Consider the following 27342-nt stretch of genomic DNA (forward strand, 5'->3'; position numbering starts at 1 on the left):
CTTTCACTGCTGATGCTCCCTGGCAGTTTCTGTCACTGCTCATTCACTGCCAATGCTTCTGTGCAGATACTGGCACTTCCTGTCCTTGTCACGGCTGGGGCAGGTTCTGTCACAGTCCCTTTTACTGCTGATGCTCCTTGGCAGTTTCTGCCCCTCTTCTTGCCTCTGTGAGCTCCTCACGCTGTCAAGGCACTCCCTGTCTATGTCCCTTTCACGGCTCCTGCCTGTCCCCGCTCTGCCCCGTCAGATCCCGCCCGGACCCTTTCACTGTTGATGCTCCTGTCCTGCCACTGTCCGTGACCCTGTCTCTGCCCCCGGTGACTCCCGATGTTGTCTCTCCCGGTGACAGTGGCTCCTCCCGCTCTGCCCGGATTTGGGATCCTCAGGTGTGGCGTCCGGGTGGGGGTTCAAAGGTGCCCGCTCGGCTTCCATCAAGCAGTTAGTACCGCGTGCCAACCCATACTCCTGCCCGCCCGCCCCTCCGCTTGGCACCCCTCCCCTGCCCCGCCTGGCTGCCTTACTCACCGGAGCGCAGTGAGTGCAGCCGGGATTCAGTGCGATCAGTAACATAAGGGGGAGGCCAAAGAGCAGCCCACGGAGCGCTTCGAGCCTTGTGGGAGCTTCTAGGCGACAGGAACCCTTGAGGTGTCTGTACACAGACCACTGGACACTGACCCCCGGAGATCCGAGGAAATAACCATAGAGATGCCGATGATGTGAAGAGGACCCTAACATCCCGGAGGAAGAGAGGGCGGGGCTGATGTCCGTGGCGTGAGAGCAACACACCCAAGGCGGGGTAGAGCAACAGACTCCAGCGGGATAGGAGAAACAGACTCCAGGGGAATAGGAGAGACAGACTCCAGCGGGATAAAATAAACATCCTCCAGCGGGAAAAGAGAAACAGACTCCAGGGGAATAAGAGAGACAGACTACAGCGGGATAAGAGAAACAGACTCCAGTGAATAAGAGAGACAGACTCCAGCGGGGAAAGAGAAACAGACTCCAGGGGAATAAGAGAGACAGACTCCAGGGGAATAAGAGAGACAGACTCCAGCGGGATAAGAGAAACAGACTCCTGGGGAACAAGACAAACAGACACCATCGAAATAAGAGAAGCAAACTCCAGGGGAATAAGAGGAGCAGACTCCAACACAGACCCCAGTGGAATAAGAGGAGTAGATCCCAGACGAACAGGAGAAACAACCTCCAGTGAAATAGGAGGAACAGACCCCAAATGAAAGAAACAGACCCCAGCGGAACAAGAGTAACAAACTTCAGGAGAATAATAGGAACAGATTCCAGCGGAGTAAAAGGAACAAACCTCAGTTGAATAAGAACAGACTCCAGGGGAATAGGAGGAACAGACTCCAAATAAAAGAAAAAGAAACAGACCTCAGCGGAATAAAAGTACCAAACTTCAGGAGAATAAGAGGAACAGACTCCAGCGGAGTGAAAGGAACAGACCTCAGTGAAATAAGAAGAACAGACCTCGGTGGAATAAGAGAAACAGACTCCAATGGAAAACGAGGAACAGACTCCAGCGGAATAGGAGAAACAGACCCCCAATAGGAGAAACAGACCTCGGTGGAATAAGAGAAACAGACTCCAGCGGAATAGGAGGAACAGACTCCCAATAAGAGAAACAGACCTGCGCGGAATAACAGAGCTCACCCTATTGGAATGAGATCAATGCATCATCACAGCGTAACGAGGGAGGAGGAACAGACTCCAGCGGAGTAAGAGAATTGATCCATCTGAAAATACAGAAGGGAAACGGGACCCGACAGAATATAATCGAAAGGACAATCGTTGCAGGATAGCAGGAGTGACAGCTCCCAGTGCAGAACGAATGAAACAAAAGGTCCCAAGTCAACACGAGAGTAGAATCGAAAAAACAACTAGAAAAGATTGTATTGGAGGTGGGAGGGAGTGGGGTCCCCAGATTCTAGCGTAAATCGCCGCCAGCATCTCCCAGGGGAGGGAGGCGAGGCTAAACAGACACCAGTGAGGCATCCACAGACCACATTGAAAAAGAGGCGTGGCCGGAAGATGCGGTGCGCACACATCCAACTTCTCAGCGAGGAGCGGACTGTACCACGCTGATCCCAGAGCAGAGGAGCTCACGGGACGGACCCCACGGGTGAAGGTGGACCGCGCCCGCCCCGCTCCCAGCAGTGGTCAGAGCTGGACAAGTTGTGGACAGGTCTGTTCTCAGAGGAGGAGAGTGGACAGGTCTAACCTCGGAGGAGTGGACAGGTCTGTTCTCAGAGAAGGAGTGTGGACAGGTCTAACCTCGGAGGAGTGGACAGGTCTGTTCTCAGAGAAGGAGTGTGGACAGGTCTAACCTCGGAGGAGTGGACAGGTCTGTTCTCAGAGAAGGAGTGTGGACAGGTCTAACCTCGGAGGAGTGGACAGGTCTGTTCTCAGAGGAGGAGAGTGGACAGGTCTAACCTCGGAGGAGTGGACAGGACTGGTCTCCGAGGAGGACTGTGGACAGATCTGACCTCGGTGGAGGTGTGTGGACAGAATTTAATGATGGAAGGTGGATTCAGCTGATCCCAGTTTCAGGAGAGTGGACAGTTGACTCCTGGAGAAGAATCATAACAAAGGTGACCCCACTTTAGGAACTGAGGTCAGAGCTTGTCCGCCTATCAAAAAAGGGGGCAGGGTGACCCAGTGTCAATAGGCTCTGTTTCCAAAAGCGTCGTCAGAGTTGGCTCCTGTGAAAGCACGTGGAGAGAGACCGTCCAAATTTAAGGACTGTCCGCACAGAGGGTCACATTTTCAGGACAGTGAACTAGGATGGTCACATTATAAGGATTGTGGGCAGAGACGGCCCAAATTTAAGGACCGGACAGAGACTGTCCTATTTTAGGGACTTGACAGAGACTTTCCCAATTTAAGGACTGGGCAGACAGTCCAGTTTTAAGGACTGGACAGAGATTGTCCCATTTTAAGGACTGTGAAGAGACTGTCCCATTTTAAGGACTGTACACAAAGATTGTCAATTTTTTAAGGTCTGGACGGAGACTGTCCCCTTATAAGGAGTGCCCGCGGAGATTGCCCCAATTCAAGGATTGTGGGCACAGACTGCCCCGTTGTAAGGTCTGTGGACATAGCTTGTCCCATTTTAAGACTGCGGACACAATTGCCCCGCATTAAAGTGTGTGTGGAGAGCTGAGCCGAGTGCAGGGGTTTGGACAGTTTGGCACCGGTTCGTGCCCCTCGTGGGGGCGCTTCAAGTCCCGCCCCTGGCACTTGGCATCCCGGGTGTGAGGGGTTTGCTGGCACCTGGGGTGCAGAAGAGGTTGGTACAGGCGCGCAAGAGGTGGCAGTGCCCTCCTCAGGGGGGAGCATGCGGCCCCAGCTCCCGGGGACCTGTCCTCGGCCCTCATGGGAGGAGCCCCCCAGCTGGGGGTGCTGCTGAGGGCCCCTCCCCGGGGTCCCCTCCTGCTCAGCATGATCATTCTCTGCAGCTACTTCCTTTATTGCCTCAGTGGCCCCTGTTGCGACCCACTGGCCCCTGGAGCGGGGCCCCTCGGGGGAGGAGCCCCCGGGGCGGAGGACGACGAGGAGGAGTCCGAGGAAGGAGCCCCCCTGCCGGTGTTCAGCGGCCCTGGCACCCGGCGCTACCCCCAGGCCATCATTGTGGGGGTGAAGAAGGGGGGCACGCGCGCACTGCTAGAGTTCCTGCGGATCCACCCGGAGGTGCGGGCGCTCGGGGCGGAACCCCACTTCTTTGACCGCGGATACGAGAAGGGGCTGGATTGGTACAGGTAAGCGAGAGGCTTCTAGGCGCTGCGGGTGGGGTGTGGGAGAGTGTGTGCCGGGCACTGCAGGTAGTGGGTGAGCGAGGGATGCACGGGACTGGTACAGGTGAGTGAGAGGCTTCTAGGCGCTGCGGGTGGGTGGGAGAGTGAGTATCTTCTAGGTACTGCAGTGGGGGGCGAGCGGGGGAGGCGCAGGACTGGTGCAGGTAGGCGCTATGGGGTGGGGTGGGCGGCAGCGTGTGCCAGGTACTGCAGGTGGTGGTGGGTGAGGCGGAGGTGCGAGATTGGTGCGGTTGAGAGGCTTCTAGGCGCCGCAGGTGGGCGGGGGCTTGGGAGAGTGTCTTTTAGGTACTGCAGATGGTAGGTGAGCGAGGAAGGAACGGGGCTGGTGCAGGTAAGCGAAGCGAGGGCCTTCTAGGCGCTGCGGGTTTGATGTGGTAGAGTATGTGCACGGCACTGCAAGTTGTGGGTGAGCGGGGGGAGGCACAGGACTGATAGGTGAGGATAGGTTTCTAGGCTCTGCGGGTGGGATGGGGTGTAGAAGAGTGTGTGCCAATTACTGCAGGACATTTGACATACAGGTAAGTGAGAGGCTTCTAGGCGCTGCGGGTGAGCTGTGGGAGTAAGAGGCACGGGGCTGGTGAAGTTAAGAGAGAGGCTTCTAGGTGCTGCGGGTGGTATTGTACTGCAGGTGGTGGGCGAGGCGCGGGACTGGCGCAGGCAAGAGGGGCGCGAGGCGCTGGGGATGGACTGTGAGTAAGTATGACTGAATTGGAACAGGTAGGCAAAGCGAGGGGCTTCTGTGCGCTGAGACCTTCACGTAATGCAGAAAAGTTATTGCTTGAACCTCCCATTTTCAAGAAGGAAAGATTGATGGCCCAATCCTTTTCAGGCAACGCGGTGAGAATCTGGAACTCACTTCCGCCTCAGCTTCGGACCACCACCTCTTCCCAGGCCTTCAAAACTGACCTCAAAGCTCTCCTCCTTCAAAGACACCTCCTAAGTTAATTCAAGCCCTCTGTTTTCAGAAGGAAGTCCTTCCATTATAGGATATTCTGTTCTCCATGCCTATAGAAGTGCCTTCCCAGGGTGTTTTTGTGTTTTGAGTGTCTGCCATTTAGTGCAGTATTTTACCTCTACCTGTATCTTGTACTCGTTTGTAACATGCACACGGCACCTTTCCTTTTCAACGTATCATTTGCTACCTCTTATATCTTGTTTGCTTTTGATACATGCACAACGGCCACCACTGCCTCATGTAACGTAACTATTGTTTTAGTGTTTTGAGTGTCTACCATTGATTGCAACTTTTTTACCTCTATTCGTACTTTATTTTCTCTTGTATCCTGCACACGTCACTTTTTCCTCTCATAACGTATCGTTTGCTACCTCGTTTATTTTTTGCTCTTGATACGTGCACAATTATCACGATTGCCTCTTGTAATTTAACGCTTGTTTTTGTAACAGGCTCACTTGTAATTTGTCTCCTCTTGTATCTTTACTTTGCCTATTGTGAAGCGCTCTGACACCTTCGGGTAAAAGTCCGCGCTATATAAAAACGCATTAAATAAAAAATAAAAATAAATGGCGCATGAAAGACTGTCTTCCAGACGCTGCTGATGGAGGGTGATAAAGTAGGACTGGAATGGTACAAGCGATCGAAAGCTACGGAGCGAGGGCGAGCGGGTGCAACTGGATTGATATAAACAAGAGGGGGGCTTTAGACGTCCCGGGCGGAGAAGGGTCAGCGCAGGGTCTTTGAGCGTTCCGGGGTGGGGTGGTAGGAGTGGTCCGGCTAAAACAGAGGTTGCGAGCTGCTAAGGATGTTATTGTGGCTTGAAGGCACTGTAAGGAAGGGAGGCGCACGCAGCAGGTGTCTGCAAGTGCAGCTGGAGCAATCTATGGGAACAGACCTGGGAGGGGTTGGCTTCGTGGCGCACGAAAGAGGTGGTTGTCAGTTCATGTAGCAAGGTCTATGGATGCAGGGACCTTACGTCGGTGCCTCGAAGGGATTGACTTCGAGGTGAAGGGAGCTTTTTGGATGGAGCACGTTATCTGTACATGGAAGGGATGTACTTCTAGGCGCACGAAGCAGGCGTTTGCACGCCCAGCTAATAGTGCCTGTTCGAGCAGAGACGGTGCACCAATATCTAGAATGGATAGGTTTCTAGGCGCACGGAGCAGGTATATGCCAGTAAAGCGATCAGGGCCTATGGGAGCAGGGACGCAGTGCTGGTACCCGGAATGAGCGGTCCTCTAGGCGCACGAAGTAGGTTTCTGCGGGAGATATCATGGCCGAAGGGAAGAGTTATGGGAAGAGAACAACTGCGTTTGTACCTGGAATGGATGGTCTTCTAGGCGCAGAAGCCAGGTGGCTGCGAGTCATTTGGCATGGTCTGTGCCAGCAGGGAGTGGGTGGATTTCTAAGCACTCAGGAACCAGGGTGCACATGAACTTAGGCTCAGGAGAAAGGCCCTGAGAAAGCACAAGGGGGGCAGTCTAGATCTTTCCTTTACCCTGGCTGGGAACTGTTGGAGCACTGCTCACTGCCTATGTGTGATCTCGGCTCGACTGCTGCCACCGCGGTGATCTTGCGCTTAATGAAATGGCTTTAAGCACTAGGATGGCCCCAGACATCCGAGAACACCTCTCCATCCTTTGGCTTCTTAACTCGGTAGCCTGTAGAGCGACACGCGACTTAGAAGTCATACGTTGGGTATCTAAAAACTACACGATGAAGGGAACATCCAACCCCCCAAAAAACAAACAAGAAACTGAAATCAGAGCGCTCAAGATTCCCAGATCCATAATTGTGTAGCTCATCCAGTACGGACTTCCTTTGCATTCTGGAACTTGAAGTCCAGTGTTTCAGTCATGATACGCAGGACTGCAAATCCCAAAATGCAAAGAAAAAAACCTGTGTCGAACGATTCACCCACACTTGCAAGTGGGGAACCTGAGAGCTGAGAACCGTTCTCTTGAAGGGTACACGAGGGAGACCTTAGCTCCTCGGACACCGGGGGTGCGAGAGGGGGGCTGTCAATCACTTTTAAATACCTGAGGGATGAACTCTAGGCCTTTCTCACAAAGAATATCAGGAGTACGTGATCTCTCCCAGCTCAACGGGAAGAGCTGAAAACTCGGCTGTTTCCATGACCCCCTGCGGCTTCGCTTTCCTTTCTTTAGTGCCAAGAGGCCTTCCTTACAGCAAATAGGCGCTTTACAGAGCTTTTAACTATTATTATGATGACCATTTCATGACCTTGGCTTAGCCCTCTGAATTTAGCTTTCTCCACCTCTCTCACTGAACCTACTCAAATTCTGGGAATGTTTGAACACTCAGTCGTCCCAAAGGCCTTGTGTCTGCTCCGTTACTGTCTACCCATTTTGAGACCGCCTTACGCTACTAAACTTTCCTCTCAGCCGACTGCAGTTCTTCTCACTTCTCACTTCTGTAATTCTGCTTCTCTAGCGCTGCGAAGAGACCTTCGAGTACGGTGACAAGGCGTCCCGGATTTGACGGACAGTCCCGTTTTTTTCCACCACCTCTCCCGGCAGATTTCTGGAGTCAGGTCCTGGATTTTAGTGAGGGCCGAGTCCAAACAGTGGAGGCGCGTTATTATGTGTTACAAAGCACTGCGGGTTAGCAGCTCTTATTGAACAGGTGTTTGAATCACATGTTTGATACCGGGTTTAAAAACTGACTTTTTTATTTATTTCCTTGGTGCCTCCTCCGTGTTTCTCTGTTGATGAGCGCTGGCATTCTGCGCCCCTCGAGTGATGCTGAATTAGTCCTTCTTCTATTATTTGTGAAAGGTCCTGGTTTTGGGCTTTCAAAATCTTCTCACCCTACCTCTGAGTTACCCGGGAGCGATACAAGTACAATACATAGCCAAAACGAGATGCACAGTGTGGGGGTCGGCAAAAGGTGGGGAGTGATTCGGGGTTCCGGGTGTGTGTAATGCATTCATGGCATCTCACGTCTGTTCCAACATGTAGAGAATACACAAACTTTACTGCGCCTGATTAAGGACTGTAAACCTGACTATGTTGTTTTAATTGTAAATAATGAGACTGATGTGGTATATTATATACTATATAAGTACCTCAAGTGATATTTTTAACTCTGTGGGTTTTCTACAAACATGATGATTGTAGTAATGAATTAATCCATTCATCCGTGCTGATAATCGATGTGGGCTGATTTTACGTGTTTTCGATTCACGCTGATAAACTTCTGATTCAGACGCACAGAAGATTGAGGATTCCAGTACAGCAGGATATGAGGCTTCTTGTTAGGGGTTCAGGGTTAGACTGGGAACCCAAAGCATCCCCGGCACAAATATTTAAATCAGCCCCACCTCCTTCGTCCCCCTCCCTCTCTCTTTTCATCCATTTTGTGTTTCGCTCCTCTCCCCCTCTCTCACTTGCCCTTGTCTCTGATATCTCTCTATCCTCTTTCTCGTTCCTTCCGCACTCTTTCATTCACGTCTGTCTTTTTTCCCCTCTTCTCACTCATTTTCTGTCTCTGAACGACCTCCCTCAGGCCACTGACCCCGGTGCCACCGCACCTGTTGCACCAATGGTAGCTACGCCACTAGGATGAAACCTGGATGCGCATTTGATGTGAAGCTTCTAGGTGCTTGGAGTCGGTTCTGGGAACACTCTGGTACAGAGTAGGCAGCAAGACTCATATTAATACTTCTTTAGCGCCGCATTTGCGTAGTTTTTTGACGCAAAATCCGCTCAACCTTACAAAATACAATTGTATTTTTTAAGTTTGCGCCGCTTTTGTGTTAAAAAGCGTGCAAATGCGGCGCTAAAAAAGTATAAATATGGGCCTAAGGGGCATATTTATACTCTGTTTGCGCCGAATTAGCGTCGGTTTTTTAGACGCAAATTCGGCGCAAAACTAACGCCATATTTATACTTTGGCGTTAGACGCGTCTAGCGCCAAAGTATGAGGAATGAGCGTCATTTTTTTGCGTGAACGCCTTCCTTGCGTTAATGAGATGCAAGGTAGGCGTTCCCGTCCAAAAAAATGACTGCGACACAAATGCGTCGTATTTATACTCCCGGGCAAAACTCACGCCCGGGAGTGGGCGGGGCAAAAAACCCCGCATTTGCGCCTCTTTTTAACGCCTGGGTCAGGGCAGGCGTTAAGGGAACTGTGGGCTCAAAATGAGCCCACAGCTGCCCTCCCATGCCCCCAGGGACCCCCCCCTGCCACCCTTGCCCACCCCAGGAGGACACCCAAGGATGGAGGGACCCATCCCAGGGACATTTAGGTAAGTTCAGGTAAGTATAATTTTTTTTATTTTTTTTATATATTTTTTTTGCATAGGGGGGCCTGATTTGTGCCCCCCTACATGCCACAATGCCCAATGACCATGCCCAGGGGACATAAGTCCCCTGGGCATGGCCATTGGGCAAGGGGGCATGACTCCTGTCTTTACTAAGACAGGAGTCATGTAAATGGCGTCTGGGCGTCGTTAAAAATGGCGCAAATCGGGTGGAGGCGATTTATTTGCCTCAACCTGACTTGCCCCATTTTAAGACGCCCTAACGCCATTTTTCCCTATGCCGGCGCTGCCTGGTGTACGTGGTTTTTTTCCACGCACACCAGGCTGCGCCGGTCTGCTAGCGCCGGCTAACGCCATTCAATAAATACGGCGCCCGCATGGCGCTTCAGAATGGCGTTAGCCGGCGCTAAACTTTTTGACGCTAAACTGCGTTAGCGCAGTTTAGCGTCAAAAAGTATAAATACGGGCCTAAGTGTCTCAGTATGGAGGGGTTGGCTCTGGTGTGCCCTGTGCAGTCCTCATTGGTTTCATTTCTGAGGCAGGCACTTCCTTCCATCCTTGCACCGGTGCAGGGGGCCTCACCCACATGTCAGGACAGACACGGCCTATTTTAGCCATGGATAGTACATTCTGCGCTGTAGCACAAAACTTGGTTTATGCAGGGCCACTGGAATTATGCACCAATGGTGTTCCAAATTATGCAGCAGGTTCGACTATACTATGAGGTAAGAGTAGATACATTATTTGGAATTCTGTGGCTTATGATGTGCCACTTTAGTTCTGTTATTTTATCATTTTAAAAAGCATTAATTATGCCTGGCCAAAAGGTTCATCTCATTACTACTAGTATAGAACCTATGTAACACCTGAACACAGCAATCTGCACTTGGAAGGCACCATTTGAGCGAACCTAAGCGTTTGTCACTGCGAGGTACAGCGCGTGGCCCGTTTTTATTAATGTTTGATCCATCTGAGTTGGCAACATTTCCTGTTTAAATGTTCAAATTCTGCATTTGGTGGATTACGCGATGAGTGTGGTGAATCCATAGTTATGCAGAAAATGCTGCACCCACAGAATCATATACCTCCAGTCCGCATCGGCACACGTCCGGGCCGGCAAGCCATTTTTCAGGAACAGGCCACGTTGAGTGAACTATGGCGGCCATGGTGGTGCCTGAAGAACAGCACCTTATAATTGTGATAAGGCACTGCAACCAGATTCGTAGCAGGTATTCCCAAATGAAAGGTTTTTTTCATTTTACAATTGTGATCATTGAAAGTCTTTTGATTGTGTTGCCTAATTAGTTTTAATTAAACATTCTCCAGGAACTAATGGAATGCGAAATACTTTTTTGTGGCTACTTTTTTCTAAGCTGTCAGCCTCTGCACACAGTGCACCATTGGACTGATGTGTTTAATGACCTCAGTATGGACAATGGGCATGAGCACCGCAGATACAGCGAGCTCAGTGTGGACACTGGGCACTGGTGTTTTTTAATGGCACGGAGTGTATAGTGAGCGCAGATTTGGCACTTGGAACAGCGTGTACAATGAGCACCGTATGGGCAATGACCACAGCATGTTCAGTGAGCACAGTATGTGCCAAGGACACGGCGGGTATAGTGAGCACAGTATTGGCACTGGGCACTGTGTGTAGAGTGGGCATAGGTTGGGCACTGGGCACAGCGTGTATAATGAGCACAGTATGGGCGATGGGCACATCATGATTAGTGAGCACAGTATGGGCACTGAGCACAGGGTGTATAGAAGGCTCAGTATAGACACTGGGCATTGATGTTGTTTAGTGACCAAGTATGGCCATGAGTGCAGCATGTGTAGTTAGCTCAGTATGGGTACTGGGCACAGCGTGTATATGAGCGCAGTATAGCCACTGGGCACAGTGTTCATAGTGAGCACAGTATGAGCAATGGGCACATAATGCATAGTGAGCACAGTATGTGCAGTGGAATGAGTGAGTTTAATGAGCACATTATAGGCCAAAGGGACAGTGAGTTTCACAAGCGCAACACATTCAAAGGGCACTGAGTGTTTACTGAGCAAATTATGGACAGAACTTCAAATGGGCAGGCACTGTCCAGTACCGAGTATCTGCACTTCTTTAATCTGAAAGGGAAGATACCTTCACTTCGCAGTACTGCTGCAATGCTTTTAATGGGAGAGTACCGGGGCTTCCTAGAAGGAGATAGGTACTCCGAATAGTGAGTACCTGCATGTCGATATTTTAGTTTAAAGCACTGATTATGGACAATGGGCACAATGCGTAGTGAGGACAGCATGGGCAGTGGGTGTACTACACAAGTATGACCAGAAAAAAGAGATGGAAGGATGTTTGAATCAATCTTGGACTCTGGGGATCTCTGAGTGGCGATAATTCCATCACTCATCATATAGTGTCGTCCAGTTATGTAAAACATTAGCCTCTGGGCCTGGAGACGGAGACTGACTGGAGTTGGGAAGGAGCGTAGATAGCAGTGGTTTTCAAACTTTTTAATGCGGAAAAAAAAATCATCGTCGGGCCCCCTTCAGAATTTTTCAAACTTAGTTTACCTATGTCTAGATTTATGTAAACAATGTATTTCAATTCTGTTACCTTTTTAAAAATGCAATTTTTTCTGCTGAAAACAAAGCCCTGTAATCTGCATAATGCTTCTTTTGGTCATAGCCTGCCCACCGGGATCACTTGAAGCCCCACTAGGGGGGCCCACCCTCCAGTTTGAAGACCCCTGGTATGTACAGATATGTGGTTTACGAGATAAAATCATGGCTGCGCCCCTACGCTGCCCAAGAGGCCTCTGGGTATAGAAATCATGAGTTCCAAAAATGTACTTACACAACTTTATACCCACATTTCCTAACCCCTTAGTAAAAACGAAAAGGGTAATTGTGCACCTGGGGCCAGACGTTGTATCTCCCCACAACAGCCAGGTGACGAGACACATTATGTATATGGCTTGCATTCTACCGCTGGGTGAGGGCATGCCAACACATTTTTGCTGAGTACATTGGTCTGATACCCCATCTAAGGATGATAGACATTACTCGTCTGCAGCAACCAGACACAGAAGGCTTTGGTTTCGCAGTCTGGACTGGCTAGATGGGGGCCCTGATTAGACTAGGGCACCTGAGGTTAGTTCATGTCAGTGTGGCAGCAGGACAGGCTTTGGCATGGGTGAGCTGGGCCTAGGCACAGGGCGCCAACTTCAGGGGGTGCATGGAACTGTCTCCATTAAGGTAACGCGAAAGCAGCATCCCGCTCGGGTGGCTTCAGCCTCTGTGTCTAAAGTGCTTTGATAATTAATATAGCCCAGGCCTCCATTTCCTTCTTACCCACTGTCCCCCCACACCAGCTTCCCTCCTCCGCCCCCAACAAACAGCGTGACACCTCCTTCAATGGACTGAGCTGTGACTGATTTCCATGAGTTGGTGGAGGTGTCTGTGTTCAGAGGTCAGTGACTACTCCCATGTAATCAGGCAGAGACTGCTCTGTGGACATAAACGACGCCCCCCCCCCCCCCCCCCCCCCCCCAGCGGACTCTTTTATTCACCAGTAAAGGCAAGGGCGCCAAATGTATTTCTGCCCAGGGCGCTATCCCGAAAAGGACGACTCAGTGTATCAGGTACGTCCAGCAATTTCCTCCCTCGGTATCAAAAGCAGGTTTGCATCTGAAGTCTCAGGTCAGTCTTGGGTCTTGGCCTGATTTTAGGTGCTTTTTATGGGAGGGTGTGATTTGTGTCTTGCTGTGTCCATCTTGATGTATGGAGGATGAATGAATGTGTAGCGTGTGCGTGTGGAGTGGTGTGTAGGTGGTGCATACACCTGCGTTTGGATCTTTGCCTCCTTCTCTGTGTGCGTTTGTGTTTCTGCAGACACTTGGTTTGTGGAGTTGTTCAGTTATCTCTCGGGGCGCGCATCTGTGTGCGCGCGCATCTGGTGATTAGTGATGTATTATTTCTTGGTGGCGTGCACACGCCCTCACACATCCCCTGCTCCCCATTCGCAGTTCAACACACACTGATCCAAACATGCTGTCATCACTCAGTGGGATGACATCAGTGCAGTGGCTGGTGATTTAATTACAGATTTAATTATATAGAAACATGTTGATAACTAACTGTGTGTAACCGTAAATTCCCACCGTGGAGAATTCCGCACAGTGCCCCGGATGTACACATTCTGTGGAAATGTCCACGAAATGCTAAGAGTATCTATTTTCTGCAAGGTTTTTACACTGTCAGGTACATCTGTGCGTAATACAGAATTAACCGGATTGCCAATTCCCGCCACATCTCCTTGTGGTTTAATTTCCTGCGCAGGCACCAACAGTAACCGTCAAACTCAGTGAGTGGGCGTTGTTGTGATTATTCTGCTGTGGCTTTGTTTCAGTTGCAGAGCTTTTAACTTTTAATGAAGTTGGTGTTTACTGTGCACTGTGTCTGTCTGGGAGGAGTGCCGTAGGGGAACCCAAAAGGGCCACAAAGGGTTTCTAACTGCAGCACGCCCCGTAGGCTCAGACCACATCTAACCTCTGCCGCGCTTTGGTTATTTCTTGCTGTTAGGGTGGTTTTGTCTCCCGTGTACCGCGCTGGCTGCTGACAGGGACTGCCTGAGGTCTTGTATGCTGTTGTTGTAGTTTGTGAAACAGGCTGCTCTTTGTGTGATTCGGTGGAGCTGTCCTGTGTGCGAGTTGTATGAGAATCCCCCTGGAATAGGCCAACTCAACCTGCCAGGTTTAGTTTCAGTTCCCTGCACACTGCAGGAAGGGGCGGTGCCCGAGCCCGTGACTGGCAGGAAGGAGAGACGCAGGAAGATGAGTGAAAAGCAGAACGGGGGCAGATACTGTGTGTCACATGGGCTGTCTGTGTGTTGTGATAGGTGATGCTCCGCGAGATGTGACCATGCGCACCACTAGAAATATATAATGAAAAGGCCATGTGGTGCTGTTTATGTGCAGCTCGGTTACAGGTTATGGCTGTGGCAGCAGCCGCTTCCCATCACACACTGGGATCTGCTCCTGTTTGAGGCAGGGAGTGCCAGCAGCGGCGGCTCCTCCACTATGGCAGAGAAGCATCATTACTCCCCCCCTCCCCCCCCTGCCAGCAGCAACAGCTGCAAACCTTTTACAATAAAACCATAATAAACGTTATTTATTATGGTTTTATTGTAAAAAGGGCAGGGGCATGGGGGATGACGGAGACTGAGGGGGAGTGCACAGCGCTACCTCCTCAGTGCGCATGTATGTTTGGCCATCCATCTCGAGCCGGCCAAACACATAAGATCCCAAGGGCCCTCTCCAACCCGGCAACGCAGTGCCAAGTTGGAGAGTGCGGGCAGAGGCTCCCACTCTGCCTCGGAGCGCCCAGCCAGCAGCATGAAAGCAGCCTTCAGACTGGCAGCAGGGCAGGCTGGGAGCGTGTCATTTTTAAAAAACTTTTTGTATTTTTTATTTTAATACTATCCCCTCCCTGCCACGTGCTGCCCCGCCCCTTTTAATCCCCACGAGCCGCGACTGAGTCCCAGTCATCCTTCATGACCCAGTGTGACCTGATATATAGACACGTGAGGCGTGTTTTTATGTATAGAGCTTTGAAGCCCCTCATTGTGTCCAAGAAGAAGTGGGTGCTGCAGGGACTTTAAGACACAAAAGAAAACTTCCAGGGGCCGTATGATACATAGTTGCCCGGCCCGGGAGTGCATGTATTTCTTATTAATCATCAGATTCTGTCCCACAGCAAGAGATAGAGAGTCAGCAAATTATGAATAAAGGAGTCAGAGAAAATAGGAAAACAGTGGCAAACAGAATATGTTTTAATGAAAAATAAGCTGCAAGGCATTCGGTAGCAGAGGTGGTGAGCTCCTAAGCGAAGACTTTGGTCTTCTTCCCTTATTGAGCTATTTTTACAAATTAAGCACTGAGCCTGAAGATTAGGGTCCAGATATTTAATAAAAATGCTGTTGCAAACTCTGCACTTCTCAATATCACTGGGCCAGCGACTGTATAAATGTTCTTTTACAGTCCCCTCGACTGTGATTCTAAAAAGCCTTTCCGAGTCGATTACGCGATTTGCATCTCATTCCGAATCTCACTTAGGCGGGTCCACGAAGGGACCCTATAGACAGCGCACAATCTGCATTAATATTTGTGACCTGCCTGCACATACATGTGCCTTTAAATAAGCGAGTGTTGCTTGCAGAAAAGTTGCTCATTTGAACCATACTGTCCAGAGTGGTGGCTGAAAACAATAGAGCAACAAGGGTTTATTAAACTACCTATCACACCTTAACTGGTGTCATTCGCAATTAGTAACAATACATTTGAGAAGATTAATGCTAATACTTAGATCTTTGCAAGCAAACATATCCCAGCAAACCAAACAGACCCTAAGTACCCCGGGACTCACCCGCCTGCCAGAAAGTGTAACTCTTCACCCACCGCCCCATGCTTCTGCCAGGCGAAGGGTAAACTCAGAGCCGGGGGGGTGCCTGGGAAAAGTTACCACCGTCGTTTAAATTAAAATATGGATAAAGAGCACAATTCATGTCAAAAAGTGACACATCCAGATTGTAGGTGCACATTCACACACTTGTATCTGTTTTTTTATGATAGTTTATTCAATAGTCTTTATATTATCAAATCCAATCAGATTAATCTCTTCAAAAGTCGAAGAATGGAAAACTGAGTTTGCCTATCAAAATTTGAACCTACCATCTTCACGTTGCCTACTGATTTCCACAATGAGAATTTTAACCCACTGAGCTACCTTAGTAAATATACCTGGTAGCTACAAGTTGGAAAGCTCAGTCTGTCATGGCAAACCGTGTGACTCCCTCATGGTATACAATATCTTCCATTACTGGTAAAACCAATAGCCAACAGCTGTCTGCTGCAGCCCACTGTGTTACATCTGTAGGTCACAGACAGCTCAGTGGGTTTATGCATTTGAACAGTGCTTGAAATGGAGAAATATAAATGCTCTGTACCAGAGTACCTGCTTGTTTCTGAGAAGTGCCGGTACTCTCCAATTAAAAGTATTATGTTTTTCTTGAAAAATGTAGGTACTCTCCATCTGAAAATAAAAAAAGTGCTGGTACTCAGTACCGGACAGTACCGGCCCATTTAAAGCACTGCATTTGAATAAATATAGCAGGTAGGATGGCTCAGTGAGCTGAATGCTCGCCGTTGAATGCAGTGAGTGGCAAGTCACGAATGTAAATGTTACCACTTACCCTTGAACCCTTGAATCCCTCTGAGGTTGAGAAATTGAGAGCTATTAATTTGGGTAATAGTGACACCTGTTATTTTCAGCTCTCTGAAATGCAGGATAAACTCGAAATAAAAGCTAAATATTATTTTATTCTTTCATTGAATCCCAGTAGGGTTTACAAGGCTTTCAGTCTTATGGGCCGATAAAACAAAAAAACACTGAGTAGACTAGTAAGTAACACCAACTACTTACTATTCACCAAGAAACAAAATTATATTGTGTGCTCTATGCATGGTCTTTGTGATTACTCACCCAACTATAGTAGAAAACCTGCTCATTCAGGAAACATGTCTTGTCGTGTTTTGTTCTTGTCTACCCAACCAATATATTCTGCCTGTCATTGCATCAAACACATTTTCTTCACTTTAAATTGGAAAATATTTTGCATTTTCAGAAAGCATGAAAATGTATTCTGTATTCAAATGTCTCCGTTTAGCTCAGATTCGCTTGTGAAGCGGCGCAGCATGTCAGGAAGGATGAATGACAGTGACAGCACCTCTGACAAAGGGCATTGATTGACAGTCTTCGGGTCAGTGATTGCACATGGGGCCAGAGGTGTTGCAATGATTCCATGGGCCCTTGTGCAAGCAAAAAAAATGGCCCCTTTAACTGCTGTTGGGCAGGAAAATACAGCAACTACCAGGGTTCAATGGGCCTTCAGGGATTTCGGTCCCGGTGCCACTGCGCCTGCTGCATCAGTGGTTGCCATGACCCTGGGGCAGCTTTGCCCATCTCTCTTTTCCTTCAACGTTTGCTATCCCTCTTATATTCTGCCAGCCTTGCCTGGAAAGAGTGTTTTTTGCAGGCTTGAAACAATATTTTGAGCCGTCCTAGGAAGGAGCAGTGATGCACCCCAATGAAATCCCTGGCTCGGTGCCTCTGGGAGGAAGGCAGTCTTTAGAAGGAGCAGGGTAAGTGCTTAATTTGTAGAGGGGTCAAAAGATTTCTTAGGAGCCCGCCACAGGTTCAAACCATTAAAATTGCTTCGACTGTGGCCCCCAGCTTCCAGTAATGACTCATCCAGGGGTCCCCGGATTTCTGTAATGATTAAAAGTGGGGGTCCTCAGACATCAAAAGGTTAAGAATCCCTGGCCAAGACCATGAGAGAACTGCAAGGAGAACAAAATCATGCTGTCTCTGGTACATGGAAAAAATACATAAACGCAAAAAGCACACAGCGCAGGAAAGCCCCGTTATTTGTTGTTGCATTTTGCAACAAAGGGAGCTGTTGTGCGCCCACCATCCCTCCCAAGTCGTCAGCGCTCTTCTCAGCCCGAGAATCAGTGCGCCTCCGTGACACTTCCGGCGCCAGAAGGTGGTCTTCTGCTGTGCTTCGGTTCTGAAGGCCGCAGGGGGATTCCACTGGCAAGAGGCCTCTGCTGTTCCAGAATGTGAGGCCGGCAGGTGCCTCATGACACCCCCTTCTCCCACCGCCCCCCACCCCAACCACCCAACTGCGCAGCCTGGGGCTGGAACGGGCCAAGTCCCACATTTAGGGTGAAGAAAGGAGCGACTGTAACAGAGACCTGTTTATAAAAGCATCGCAGGGTCGAATACCTCCCAAGACACTAACATTCTGCCTTTCTAATCTCGAACTTTTTGTTTTGTGATGGATTTTAACTTTCTTTGGACCTCTGGTTACATATTGTTAAAGATGAGGGCCTTTCTGTGAAGTTAATACCCAGGTGGCAAACGTCGCTCCAGACCATAACATGTCAGGGCATTATTAAAAGGCAAACAACTGACCCAGAGGTCAACTCCACTGACAAAGAACTTTTAAAGAAAATAAAAAACACCACTTATACATTTTAGACTTCTTGAGATTATGTTTCTGACAGTAAATTGACACTTGCAGGTTCAAGCATTGTCAGATTATTTCACCAGTGCTACAGGTGTTATTTGTATCATTCGGAACAAAATGAGCACACATTGTATTCTGCACTCCCCTTCCATGTTTCGAATGGTCCCAAAAGCAGCCCACCGGGTTAGGCAAAGGAGAGTTTTCTCAACAGAAACAGCCCAACATCATTACTTCCACCTGATATATGTTACATTTAAAAAGTTGATGCAGAACACTTAGGTTTCATAGTCCCACCCATGACCAACTCATACAATCCAGTTTTTGGGGATTTGTAGTACTGTTTATCTCTCCCACTTAAAAATCGAGACTTCAAGTCCAAGAATGCAAAGAAAAATCCTAAACTGGATTAGTTTATAGACTTGGGAAACCTGAGAATCTGGTGATGGCAGAAAAGCTCACCAGGCCCATCGAGTGTGTCCATATTCCTTCCTCTTCTTTTGGGGACCTTCTTGGTTTATGGCTTTTCCAGTTGAGATTATGGTTGCTGCCAACCCCCTCACATTTTATTCATGTTAAAAGACGAGTGAATGCACACTTTGCCATCAGTTATCTAGTCGAGTTTCTCCTTCTACAAACTATTACAATCTAGTGTATTCCAGCTGGAGGAAACCAGGACTACGACTCCCAGAAAGCCTAAGATGGCTCAATGAAAGCCCCGGACTGGATCACATGTGCTTAATAATATGGAATCAAAGGGTAAACTTGCATTCTTATATGGGTCATTTGCACACTCATCATCTGGGGGCTATCCTGATATTGCTTTTAGGTATACTTCAGGTTTGCTATTTGCTTTGCTGGGCCCTTTCTATGTGTTTCAGTCCCGTCTAGAAGACGCCAATAAAACCCCAAGTTAGACAGACATCCGTGCATTTGGACTCTGGGGGTTTCACTTTTTGTTGGTGTTACATTTTCAGGCTTGAAGTTACCTTGGCTAAACTGGAATAAATCCCGAAGGTCATTTCTCCAGGGAGCGGTGGCATTCCTGTTTCTTTTTGTCTGTCCTACAGCTAAAGATAGATTTATCTGTTCCACCGAGCGTCTCCAAATAATACATTATTATTAATATGTAAAGGAACTCAGGTTTGCCATTGTGGAAGGTACCTTCCACAGTGTGGGTCAGCCTACAACCAGCATACATAGAGGGGAAAATGTTTCAAACCCCTTAAGCCATTGCTCAGTTGAGAGAGTCGTGTATACGTTAGAGCACCGTACAGGGTAGCTGTTCGGTGGTTGGGGTGTCACTCACCTTGAGTGACAGCATGTTGCTCCTTTTCTTATTAATATGTACATGAACGAGCAGCACCACTTGGCAAGTAGTCCATCACGAGAGCCCTCACACCCTCCGGCTCCCCCAGGTAGGGTGACCAGATTTTGAGTACCAAAAAACAGGACATTTCATAAAAACAAAAGAAGGACTACAATTTTACATTCACTAAGCAGGATAGAATGACAGCACTCATCAACCTAGCATCACAGAAGAACCACTAAGAAAATAAATAAAATGCAAATTTCTAAACCCAGTAAGATATATTTTAATTAAATTGCTTCATTATAACAGCTGATAACTTGCCGTGCTTTGTAACTCGGACATGAGACAAATTTGTCTAAATCTGCCGGGACAGCTGGTGAAAAACTGGGACTGTCCCGGCAAATCACGGACGTCCGGTCACCCTACCCCCTGGGCTTCTCTGCACACCAGCTCCACAGATAGATGTTGAGGCTGGCACAAGAAGTTAGTCTGGAGACCACAGTATGAATCCTGCACACAGAGGGTCACTGCGGGAGCCAGTAGGGCCGACTACCAAGGCTACGTAGCTCTGCATCCACCTCACACCTCTTTAACCCACTTCCAGACACTTCCTACCCTTCATCTCACTCTTGCAGGCTCCTGCTTTCTCCCTTGTTGACGGTTTTTCCATCTTCTCTTCCTCCTTTTTTCCAGTTTGGGTGTTTTCCCTTCTCTTGCTCACGGGAATGTCTGATAAGGAAAATTAGTGCTGGTGGGCCCACTGGCAACCACCGGCTCAAATTAAGCAGTGATTGTGTGTCTCCAGCTTGGCCGAAACAAATATACAAGCAGTCCAAACCAGTAGAAAACAAGGTGTAACTGGTCATTTGCAATTTCCAATTGGATTTATATTTTGCATCAGATTAGAAAAAGCCATTTTATCGCAGGAGATCTTTTAAAGTACCCTTCCTTTCTAAGTCAGGCTGAATTCATTGCACACGTTTTATCAGCAGGGATCATTTTCGCTGAGTCACCCAATGTCGCTCATACCAGGGCGACGGAGAAGGGAAGAGTAAATTTTTTTATGCTGGTGAAGTTTTTAAGTTTACGATTCATGTCATTTGTGAAGTTTGGGAAGCACCCCGGTTTAAGTTTGCCATGGTCAGTTCAACATTTTACTAAGCATTACAAGATCTTTTTAGCTACCTTGCAAGTCAATATCAATTAGTCTAATGGAAGAAGTATTTAGGGTTTCTCTGTGTAAGTATGCATTTTGAAACTTAAATTGACAAAAAATCTCAATTTTCACTCAATTATGGGAAAGAAAAAGTTTCACCAGTTTTATAGGTGGTAAACTTTTTACAGAGTTTTCAGGAAAAATAGTTCTTCCCACACCTCCACTTAGGAGAGACCGTGTGTTTTTCTGTATGATAGGAGTAGTAATCCCATGCACAGAGGGTGGTAAGTGAAACAAGCAGGAGAAAGCAAAGCGCCATTGACTACAACGCTACCACAGGCTGAAAGTGTTACACGTGACTTGGACTCTTCCGGCTCTTTTGGTAACAAAATGTTCCTGCATTGGAAGAGATGGTGGGCCCCATCAAAGGAACTCTTGTGGTTTCACGGATGGTGTCATGCATCCGGAAACAAGACCAGATGAATGAAATTGGACTGTTTCGTGTGTCACGCGCCTTGGAACTGGCTCTTAAAGGCTCAAAGGAGCCTGAGGCCAAACCCAAAACTACTTCGGACTGATTCACAAAGCTGGGTGTGTTGCTTCAGCTTACAGAGCAAACAGCCTCCTTTAAAGGAAAGCTATTTTCTCCTGTTAAGTTTGTGACGACCCACCACCTTACAAATTTGTTGATATTCAGAAACTATATGTTCAGCTTCTCCTGCGCCCCCCCAAACAGTCGGAGTTTTACTCTTGTCAAAAATAGGAGTAAATACCTCTCAAGGGACAATGAGGAAGGAACATCACAGATGGTGACTGTCAAGCCTCACCCTACATGGTTGTAGAGCTGAGTTCTCTCGAAAGTTGCTTTATTCTCTGTGGACTGGCCACTTTGCTGAGTTCATTTTCTACCTCGGTGTTTGTGGAATGCATAGAAGCTGGGGAAGGATGATTGATCATTTAGGAGTGTGTGTATCAGACAGTGAGAGTCTCAGTGGTTAAAAGGTTGTGTAGATTATGTATGAATGGATAGATGTCTGGAGTTAGTTGAGGCTCTTCTGTGTTTCGGACCAGGTATCCATTTTGGGTCTGCAAAATCTCCTCTCCTCTGATGTAACAAAAAGGTGGCCTTGCAAGACAGGGGTGGACAGGCACATCCTATGATCCTGAGTCTCTTTTCCCAGGAGTCAAAACTACAGTGAGCTTGTTCAGTGGGACCAGGCAGAGGTGAGTGTCACCCTCCCAGATCCCCCTGGACTAAAATGATGCAGCCAGAGGGCACGCCTTCGCATCGTTTTTCTTGACCTGCATAGGATTGGCAAATGCATTGGCAAACCCAGTGGGCCCAAAAGGAGAGACCATTTGGCTTATTGGGAAGGGACGCCCTTGACACACCCCTTCCTAATACCGAATCAGTATGTAGTCGCAAATCTAATTTGCGATTCGGTAACAAGTTACCGAATCGCAAATTGAACTTGTTACATACCAAAATGCATTTATGCGATCTCAAAAATATTTGATACATCTGGCCCTAAGGGCATTAAGCAGGTGGTGCAATGTTTACAATATGAAGTGTTGTTTACACTTTTAGACGGGGTCACTGCAATTATGTGATTGTACAGTTGCAGCTTTTTCCACATAATTAGGGTTTTACGACCTTATCCATCATCTGCTGCATAATCTAAAGATTTTAGCAAAAAAGTCTAATTTAAATAGTGCAAAATTTACTAAAACTGAGGGGACCTGTGGAAGGTCTTAAGCAACGTTTGTCTGGTCAGTTGCTTATTACTGTATTTGGATATTAAACTGGTACTAATTCAGTAAAAATTTTGCCTAGACAAAGTAAACGTGAAAAAGTAACAAAATTATGAAGATAAACTATCACAAAAATGAGCCGCTCTAGGTCATATAATTTTCCTTTTCTTGCCGCATAATTATTCAACCATGCCACACCATTTGATGCTCCTTACAGACCCTTTCAGAGTTCCATAAGACTCATAAAACCGGCACAAGTGGGAATTTACAGATGAATTAGGAAAGCCACGTTTTCTGGGAAAACACACTCTTCATAGATTTTCTCTGCTCCACTTTTTGCCAGGAAAAAATGGCACAATGTGAGTAGGTAAAACTGCTTGGAACCAAAAAATGAGGGAATTAGGGCAGAAATACAGATTCTGTATGCTATGCTCCATTCCAATCAGGAAAACTTGAAATGATGATGTAATGGTGTACCCAGATGTTACCACATCTGATATCTGTAGTATCAGATGCAGAATTACCACATTGTTTTACTGGGACACTCCTAATGAAAATCTAAAAGTGTGACAGTCAGCGATTATGTAGGTTTGTAAGTCACTCTGATGAGAATCCATCACACCATTTGACTCCTCTGCACGGTTGGGTTTTGATATTTATAATACTGTGAGCAAACTGCCTGTGACCGCTGATAACTGTTTACATAATGTGCTTAATAACACAGGTTTTTTATTGTAATTTGAAAGAATTAGTTTCACCTAATGTAATGATTCTCAATCTGTCCATCTTGGAAGCATGACAGGAGCTGGACTTATCAGGATTCAAACTCATGGCCTTCAGGTCACACAGATATCAGCAGTGAGCGCTTAACATGCTGGGTCATCCTTCCGGTGTGCTGGTCCAACTTGAACTAGCAGCAGCATGTTTTTTATATTGTCACAGCATCTTTTTGGTGGGTTTTCTTTGCCATGATGTTGTTGACGAAGTATTGTTAACTGACTTCCTTGTTATGGCACTCTAGTCTCCTGGATGATTTATTCTACTCTTCACTAGGCACTTTCATTTAACACTTCAAGACTAGGACGTAGGAGACACTACGGGCCTGATTACGACCGTGGCGGATAGGATACTCCGTCATAAACATGACAGATATCCCGCCCACCATTTTACAAGTTCCATAGGATATAAGGGAACTTGTAATACAGCAGACGGGATATCCTTAACGTTTGTGACAGAGTATCCTATCTACCAAGGTCATAATTAGTCTGTACATGTCTTGTGAGGGACAGACAACCTTGTGGAGAGCCGAGCTAGGAGTTTGGCTTGGCTGTAAGAGCCAAAACATGAGCTGAGTGTTCCAGAGATGTAAATCAGACAACAAATATCATAAAAAATATGGTAATTTTATATATATATATATATATATATATATATATATATATATATATATATATATATATATATATATATCGAAATGAAACCCTTTAAGGGTTAGAGTGATGCATACATTATGCAAAAGAGAAGAGAGAACTCTGGGTAGTTCCCAAGTTTAGGTGGAGAGCAGCTTGAGTAAGGGGCACCCAACAACACCAGCGAGGTTCTAGATTTGCCCACCTCAAATGTCTGTTTATCCAGCAAAGTTTTTAATCATAAGATTAGCAAAGTGCTATCCATGACGAGCTAGTCAGGGACAAAGGGCCTCATTACAAGTTTGGCAGAGGGATTACTCTGTCACAAATCAGATGAATATCTCATCCGCTGTGTTACAATTTCCATTATATCCTATAGAACTTGTAATATGGCGGACAGGATATCCGTCATGTTTGTGATGGAGTAATCCCCTCTTCCAATCTTGCAATGAGGCCCAAAGTCTTTTGCAATTTGCACAACAAAATCTTTAATCATAGGATTGACCCAGTGCTATCCTCGCTGAGCTGTAAAATGACAAAAGCCTTTCACCACTCCAGGCACAGTTTTACAGCGTTGGACTGGTAAACTACCATCCAAACCAAACTGGAATGAGTAAAAGCAACCCCTGACACATGTTTCGCTCTCGTTACAGCTCTTCAGATGGGTTTAGCTTTGTCCCAAGGGAACACCCAGTATAAGTCAAAACAAAACCCAATCAGGGTTAGAGTGACTCATAAATTATGCACTAAAGAAGAGAGAACTCTGGGTTGTTCCCAAGTTTAGGTGGAGAGCAGCTCCAGTAAGGAGCATCCCGCAACACCAGTTACACTCTAGATTTGCTCACCTAAAATGTCTGTTTATCTAGCAAAGTTTTTAAGCATAGGATTAGCACAGTGATATCCACGCCGAGCTAAACAAGGACAAAGTCCATCCTCGCCGAGTTGTAAAATAACAAAATTCCTTCACCACTCCAGGCACGGTATTACAGCTTCGGACTGGTAGAGTACCATCCAAGCCAACCTGGAATGAGTAAAATGAGTAACCCCTGTGCCTGGAGTAGTGAAGAGCTTTAGTCATTTCACAGCTTGGCGAGATGAACCCACAGTGTTTTCCTGCAAGTTAACAGCAGTTCAAGGGACCTGAATGTACTCCATTGGCTAAAGAGATACATTGTCGGCAACTGTGTTTTTTTAGTAGCCACCTCATAATCTGGGGGAGATACAGTCCACTCTGTCCCCCACATTCCAAAATATAAAGGGGAGAAATTCCCAACAGTCTCCGCGATTCCTACGTTCATGATTTTTGGGTAGAGATTTGTTCATCCTCTGCGGAGCTTCTACATTGACACCAATTAGACATTTTTAATAGACATCCAATTGCAACAGCTGAATAAGTTTGACAAACAGGTTTTAATGTTGGTCTTTTACAATAAAAAGGCAATGCCTAACAGGTTAATTGTTAACTATAACCTTTGTGTTCTTTTAAGGTTTTTGGTGTCTTTCAGAGGTGTGCAAAGTTTTTATTACACAAACAATTTTGGTGAACTTCCTAACTAAAGACCTTCCACAATTTGTGGAGTTTCTTGCTTTCCCTTGACTTCACTTCTCAATTTTTTCCTGCACTTAAAGTGATGATGTAACATTTTCGAATGAGTATTAGCATTGAGCGGAAACTGGATGTTCAATGTTCTTTAATGCTTAGTCTGAAACCAGTTGTGTGTTGTGCTTGCTGCGTCTTCCTCACATTTTTGAAGCTGGGTGGATGACTAACATTTTCAAGGGAAAAGTACTCCAAATTTATGCTATGGCACCAACAACTTTTCACACAAGGTTTATCATTTGTGGCAGCGGAATTTAGGTGAACATTAGGAGTAGACAATATTAAAATCTTTGCAAAAGTGTAAATTTTCATGCAAATGCCCAAACATGTAAAGCTTTGTGCTATTCTAATTTTGAGTTTTTTGCTCGAAATTTGCAATATCTCAATGAAACTAAAACTCTGAAACCTCGCACATCTGTATTAACTATATCTGAGATTTACATGTTTCGATCTCTTGTCAGACGGAGGGAACGTGTTGCCTGAGATCGACAGATCATTTGCGTTCTGTGACAAGCCCTTCTTTGCCACAAACATGGAATTATCTAATTCCATTATCCAGACATGAGTAACCAAAAACAGTACTCTTGACTCAAGGGCGTAAGCTTTTTTTTTTTCCTAAAAAAATGTATGTGAATTTTATTTTTGATCTGATGGAAGATATTTGGCACGGTCCTTCTCTATGAGCTCACTGAAATGTTTACAACCTTGATTAGATTTCATGGCACTTTGCATTATGTTGAAACCATTCCACTGGCAATGAAAGTCCAGCTCATTTCCCACACTCTACTGAGCAGAGAACAGATTGTGATATTTTGTGGTCACTAATGGCTTGAGTATGGTTTGCATTAGTCATCTAGGCATGGATGCTACTGTAGCTCTTGCCCGTCACCAAACTATCTATCCATCCATCTCACTGTCTCCAGCTTTTAAAGACCCCACATTGTATTACCTAATGAAATGAGCTGGAAGCTGAGTACTGAACTACGACTCCAGTAACAGAGCTATCCAGCCACTAGTTACTTACCACCCCAATAACTAAGCAGTACAGCGATTAGTGAGCTACCACTTTAGTATCTGAGCCATCCATCGTCTAGTGAGCTACCACTCCAGTAACTAAGCCAGCCCTCGAATAGTGAGCTACCACTCTAGTAACTCAACTACCCAGGTCTAGTAAGCTACCCCTCAAGCAACTGAGCTATCTAGCAACTGTTGAGCGGACACTCGAGCAACAGAGCTGTCCATCAGTTGGTGAGCTTCTATTCCCATAAATGAGCTATCCAGCGACTAGCGAGCTAGAACTCCAGTAACTGAGCTATCCAGCAATTAGTGACCCCATACATTAGTAAGTCAGCTATCATTAAGTAGCGACCTACTACTCCACTAATTGAGCTATCCAGTGACTATTAAGCTACCACTCTTGTAACTGAACGATCCAGCAACTAGTCAGATAGCACTCCAGTAACTGAGCTGTTCACTGACTACCTACCTACCAATTCATTATCTGAGCTATCCAGTGACTAGTGCTATCCAGAACATTAACTGAGCTATTCACTAAATGAGCTACCTAGTAACTAGTGATCTACCACTCCAGTAACTGATAACTCCAGCAATAAGTGTACTACCACTTCTCCACTCAACTATGTACTAGCCGCTCAGCTACAAATCCTTTGTCTAAGCAGTCCACTAAATACTGAACTACTGAACTGCATTCGCAACCACAAGCACAGCAACTGCGGAGTAACCCCATATGATACTGATAAAAGAGAGAGAGCACCCAGAAATGGCCCACAGGTGAGTGCACAATCATGCAATCTGATGGGAAATATAACAGGTTAATGAGCAACTTCACAGGTGATTGCGCATTCCCAATGGTTACTAAGCAGCCACACAAACTGGTGCACAATCCCCTAAACTGCTAAGCAGTCAACAGCTATTAAGCAATCCAAGCAATCCCACGG

The 27342-nt window shown here is 46.9% G+C and overlaps 1 protein-coding gene across 1 annotated transcript in view; it reads left to right on the top strand.

Moving 5' to 3' along the window:
* The first annotated feature begins 550 nt into the window (after positions 1 to 550).
* HS3ST6 (heparan sulfate-glucosamine 3-sulfotransferase 6) overlaps positions 551 to 27342 on the top strand; it is a 118566-nt gene continuing 91774 nt past the window's right edge. Inside the window, exon 1 of the mRNA XM_069209799.1 lies at positions 551 to 3776. Coding sequence (XP_069065900.1) covers positions 3394 to 3776 — 383 coding nt within the window. The 5' untranslated portion in view covers positions 551 to 3393. The remainder of the gene's footprint in view (positions 3777 to 27342) is intronic.

The sequence above is a fragment of the Pleurodeles waltl genome, chromosome 10 (genome assembly GCF_031143425.1).
Source record: "Pleurodeles waltl isolate 20211129_DDA chromosome 10, aPleWal1.hap1.20221129, whole genome shotgun sequence".
NCBI classification, from domain to species: Eukaryota; Metazoa; Chordata; class Amphibia; order Caudata; family Salamandridae; genus Pleurodeles; species Pleurodeles waltl.